This window comes from Cucumis melo, chromosome 8 (genome assembly GCF_025177605.1).
Source record: "Cucumis melo cultivar AY chromosome 8, USDA_Cmelo_AY_1.0, whole genome shotgun sequence".
Lineage (NCBI taxonomy): Eukaryota > Viridiplantae > Streptophyta > Magnoliopsida > Cucurbitales > Cucurbitaceae > Cucumis > Cucumis melo.
Window position 1 is genome coordinate 25613030 of NC_066864.1, and position 5890 is coordinate 25618919.

The window sequence follows — 5890 nt, forward strand, 5'->3', positions numbered from 1 at the left end:
TTAAACCTTAAAAGGTTTTTTTACTATTATTTAATATTGTCCTTCCATCTAATTCGAGAAATCAGATTCTCTTTAAGTTTTTTAATACATAACAAATTTGTAGTTATTACGTATGATTCTGTTTTAAAATTTATAATATATGCATGTATATATATTATTATTATTAGTTATGTTATATTTATTTGACCAATATAAAGATTGTACATGCAGATTAAGGATTTAATATTATTAGTTAATGTTATACAAATATTTTCTTTTACAATAAATGTGAATATAATTTTTTTTTGCCATAAATTTAAGAGAGAATAAACGATAATTATTGTTGAGTTAGATTCATTAAATAAGTAAAAAAAAATGAAATTATATATTTGAAAGGTAAAAAATGAATTTATATTTATCACGATGATAAATTTTCAAAATTTGCAAAGGTAAAATAATATGTATATTTACTTTTTAGGCTTAAGGCTTAAATATCATAGGTGGATTTTTCTGGGCGTCACTTACATTTTTTATTTATAATTTATGTGTGATCCATTTGACGCAATATTTAGAATTTAAGTTAGATTGATTTAATATAAAGTACTTAAAAGTTAGGAGCTAGTAAACTAAAAAAAAATGTTATGGTATGTTTATTTTTGTCGTGCATCGTAGAATTAAATATTTAAACTCTATGTTCTATATACATCTATATTTTTTCACTTTATGTTAGGATAAAATTAAATTACAACTAGAAACTTTAGATGTGTCAATTTTTCATGATCATAAATTTAACTTTAAAATGTCTTTTCACTCTATAGAATTTTATTTGGTTGAAGAATGTGTCCAAATCCTATTATGATTGCTTTGGATGATAGGACAAAAAAAAAGGAAGTATCTTAGTGCTTAAACTCTTTCATGATTTCAGAATCAGTAATGTGCCACAAATTTGTTAGGCTATGCCATTTTGGGGACCTAATGCCCAGGTTAGTTCGTGAGGAGATTGTTCGGTGTGAAACATGGGTTGGGCCTATTGCCAAAACCTGGGCCTGGCTTGGGCCCCAGACTCACCTTGATTGGGCCAAACGTCACCATACAGGCCTAGCCCATTTCTTATCTTTAGCTCTAGCCCAGCTCTTTAGCTTTGGGAGCCCTAATTTCACACTGCCTTTGATCTGCACCACTGTCTCTCTGGAGCTTACCCACCACCCTGTCTCGACGACATTGAAGCTTCTTCGGCCATTATCGCCGGCAATCCACCAATATCCTCACGGCTCACTGTAACCCACCACGCTCCCTGCTTCAGCGTTTCGCTCTCATTTCTGGGTTGCATTCATTCACCCTCCCTCAGCGCCTAATTCTCATCTCTCAGCGTGAGTTTTTATGTTCTCGTGCTTTCTGCGAGTCTGTTATTCGATTTATTGATCTTCGATTCAGTCTTCTTGTGATGTTTTGTTTGTAGTCAATATTGGGTAAGATCAGTTGTTTGAGTGCACTATTTGATTTATCGCAGTAAAAGGTTATCTGGTTAGCTGTTTTGGTTGCGAATCTTGGCATTTCTCTGTTTCAGTTTGCTTGTTGTGCTGTGATTAGCTTTGATTTGTGATTATCAAATACGAAGTATTTGATAGTGTAGAAACAAGGGTTCTTCTATGAATCTGAACATTAGTGTTTTATTCGTATAGGAATTTGGAGCACTTATTAGTTTGTTATAAACATGGTAAGATTTGCCTGATATGCCTGTGAGCTCAAGACTAACTAAAGAGTTGTATAGAGCTTAAAATAGGCATGCTTAAAGAGTGTTGAAAGCTTATGTCAAAATTTTCACAGTGAAGTTTCTCTCTTCATTTTTCTGGATAATTTGTATTGGAATTTTTACTTGTAACTTAAGGCCTATAAGAAAACTAATCACTTGTTTTCTTGATGCCCCATAGCACAGTTTTTTGAATTAAACCTAACTAGAGTCGTGTGTTCGAATTTTTGGTTAATCTTAATGAAGAAAAGCCTTAAGTTGGGGGTTTAGGGACCTGAGGTGGGCGTGGACTTTGAGAAACAGAGAAAAGAAATACCTGTCTTCTTGACCGGTATCTTGTCCATAGCTCTTTGTTCTTAATGGGTGTTTAATGTTGATTAGTTTGTTGACTTAGTTTTCTTTTATATCCAGGCCACTGAATTGTTCTTCCGAAACTCAAAAATGGGTTCGATTTAAGTAGATTGCTACTTCAGGGGGAAAGTTAAATTTGGTAACTTGAGAGACTCGAAATACATGATTCGTCAACCAAGTTACAAAATAAATACAAACAAGTTGATGAGACTCGAAAGTTATGGACATAATTGCTAAGTTACTCGAAGGGGATATGCTCAATGGAGAATAAGGGAATTTTTCTTTACTTTTTGGTGTCGAGGGATGGAAGTTTTAGGTTATTTGAAAAATGTGAATCCACAAGCCTTATTTTGTTACAATGTATTTTTTCTCAAGTGTTATAATCTTCTTAGCTTTGAATGGGAAATAATTCAAATGTGAATCCACAAGCCTTATTTTGTTACAATGTATTTGTTCTCAAGTGTTATAATCTTCTTAGCTTTGAATGGGAAATAAAAAAGTACCATGTGTAGCTTTGAATGGCAAATAAAAAATACCACGTGTAGCTTTGAATGGCAAATAAAAAATACCACGTGTATATGCTTATCATCCACGTGTATAGCCTGAACTATACATATATCTTTTGTTCATACTAATCCACGAATGTTATATCCTACCGTTTTTTGCTACTTTGATAACTCATGGGACGTTTTAACATTTTGGATGGGCAACAGGGCTTTTGATAAAATCACTGCTGGGAATGACAGTATTAAAGCGCTATGTGTTGCGATTATTCATATCTTTGAAGTACATAACAGCGAATGTGGTAGATAGAAATAATGGACGAGTTGTCGCAACTGCATCCACGGTGGAACACTCCATCAAAAACTCACTTGAATGTGGTCGGTCTTGTAACGCGAAGGCAGCAGCAATTGTTGGAGAGGTGTTGGCTATGCGACTCAAAGTTGACGGTCTCGAACAGGGGCAAGGAAGAGGGATTCACGCGGACATAAACAAAGAAATTGAGAAGAAAGGCTTCAGAAACCGCACAAAAATCTGGGCTATAGTGAATTCACTAAAGAATAACGGAGTTAAACTCATTCTCAACAACAATGTCGACGACGATGCAGCTCAATCGAACTACCAATAACCATCAAAAAGCGATCTTATTGTTCATCCCTAAGAAAAAAGGGGGTGGAGCTAGAGCTCGACCATCATGAAAGACTAGATGCTGCTAAAATGGAAGGTACTATCTTTGTTAGTCATAATCAAATTAAACATCAGTCACTCATGATATTTGGAAGTTTATAAAGTAGAGGCAGCTTTTTATCTCCGCTTAGAAAATGGTGGCATATTGACATAGTGATACCACAGCACATTTGGGCTAATGATAATGTTATTACAGTAAAATGGCCTTACATGATCATCAAACTCTACACAACTTTCTCCTCTTTCTTCTCTGTTTTTACCTGGATTTTTTTCTCCTTCTACTGGTTTAAGAGTTGTATAGAGATTAGCTTTTGTTTTCTGGTTTAAGAGGCTGTCTTTTTCTTGCTTGTGCTGTCTGGTATGACTGTTGCGTGAAAGAATTGTAGAATAAAAAACACTTATTCAGTCTTTTCAGGTTTTTGAATGAAAATTTCATTTCGTAAGAACTTCATTATGAATGTTAAAGCTTATCTTTTAAAAAGTGTTTAGGCTTTAAACAATGGTTTGACCGGAGTGTTAGTAGGGGAAAAATTCAGTAAATTTTGTGTAGAGTCGAGGGTTGTTTAACTAAATTTTACCACTATGAGTCTAACTTTAGATGGATCCCAAACATCACTATGAATTAAGTAAGTAGGTGAAGAATTGACAAATAAGATTGATGACTTCTTGCAAAGATGCAACCTTCACACCTAAAATCAGAACAATCTATTTCTTTAAATAAATTTGGGAACGAATACTTTAAACAAAAGAAATTTGGATGTTCTAATTTACGATACCAAAGAATTATAGTTTCTTAAATTGAGGAAGAAATGATACTATTCAAGCCATTAACTTGTTATGACTAGTTGAAACATCATCGGAGTAGTAGAGTTCATCAAGCATCCTAGTCTCGAATCTTGATCCTAAAAGGTGCCTCGAATCTTGATCCTAAAAGGTGCAATTGGAGTCAAAGAAGGTAACACGACAATTAGCATCCTAGCCTCGAATTCTGATCCTAAAAGGTACAATTGGAGTCAAAGAAGGTAACACGACAATTAGCATACTTGGAGATTTTACTAACAAATAACAAACGAAGATTTTACTAACAAATAAATTGCATACTAAATTGGGAAACATGAAGAACATAACACAAAGGAAGTTTTGGAGTTCCATGAATATGTCTTTTCCCTACCACGGAGGTGAAGCTATTGTTCGCGATGCGAGTGTTTTCACTATAGTGCATCGTAGAGTATGATTTAAATAAATAAGAATATATATGGTTAGGAACTCCAAATCTATAATCCACGAGGAAGAATTTAAGCAAATCGAGTTACCTCCTTATCGTATATCACTCAATTTAAGGTTCAACTCGAGCAACTAAGACTGGTTGCCCAAATCTGAATACATTTGAATCACACTATCCCATAATTCCTTGGTTGCAAAGTTATGCATGTAGTTACTGTTGGGTTTTATGTCTTAAAACTCGTAGATAGTAAATATAATCTATTGACCGTTATTAATAAAATATTATTACTATAACTTTAATAAGTGTTATTGATTATATTATTAGTTTTGTGTTAATAAATCCAAATTCAATAAACTAACATTCTAAGCTGTCTGATGAGTCTTGAACAGTATTGAAAGATATACAAGGATCAATGTTCGAGATACAACTTAAAGAGTCAATAGTATAGGGATAAGGATGGGTACCTTATCTTGGTAACATTATGGATAAACATACTTTGTATTTGATACAAATGCAATGATCAAACGCGTTCATGTAGGTGACATACGAGCGAGGGTATCTTATGCAATGAATTTAGGGATAGTTGCAAATGTAGCAATTATATTCAAAATAATTAAGTATATAGCAACATTTTAAAAAAATTGCAAATATAGCAAAATCTGTCAAAATCGATCAATGATAGGAGTCTATCATTGATAGACCATGTAGCAAATGTTGATCTATCACTGATAGACTTTGCTATATTTGCAATTTTGTTAAAATATTGCTACATACTTAATAATTATTCTAAAAATTGCTACATTTTATAATTACCCATGAATTTACATAAGATCAGACCACAAAATAGTAACCACTAGATGCAATTTCGTTAACTGGTTGGATTTCTATTTCATTAAGATGACTTTGATAATTTAGTCTTAATCTTGAGTGTATTATGAACTCCTATTTGCGATAGATTGTTTTTTGATTTGTATGGGTGAGAGTGACCAGATTGCAGACTCAATATGCTTATCATTTTAGGGACAAGACCGAGTGGAGAGCTGGGAACATAATCACACAAGATGAAATTCACTTATTCCCAACTTTAGGGAAAGTAGATGAATGTTTCCTTAAATAGTGTTTCCAAGACTTGAACAAACTCTCTCTATGGCACGAGAGGGTTTCTGTTTAGTAGTTGGACCATAAATAGATTGTTCATTAGAGGAGCACTAGTATTTGAGGACTAGAAGTAACCCAGTGGTAAAACGATAATTTGACCCAACTGGTGTTACGAACACTTGTGAAAGACTAATTTACTGGTATTGGTCTATATCCGTGGACACAGAAATATATTTACAGTGAGAAGAGTTGAGTTGTGAGTCTTCAGTGGAGTGTAAACAATTAACAAATATTGATTA

General features: G+C 33.6%; 1 protein-coding gene across 1 annotated transcript; it reads left to right on the forward strand.

The window, feature by feature from the left end:
- The first annotated feature begins 1124 nt into the window (after window positions 1–1124).
- On the forward strand, window positions 1125–3490 carry LOC103501501 (uncharacterized). The gene is made up of 2 exons (XM_051088283.1): window positions 1125–1349; window positions 2794–3490. Exon 2 carries the CDS (start codon window positions 2820–2822, stop codon window positions 3207–3209), a length of 390 nt encoding a protein of 129 aa, XP_050944240.1. The 5' UTR covers window positions 1125–1349; window positions 2794–2819; the 3' UTR covers window positions 3210–3490.
- The last annotated feature ends 2400 nt before the right edge of the window (window positions 3491–5890 follow it).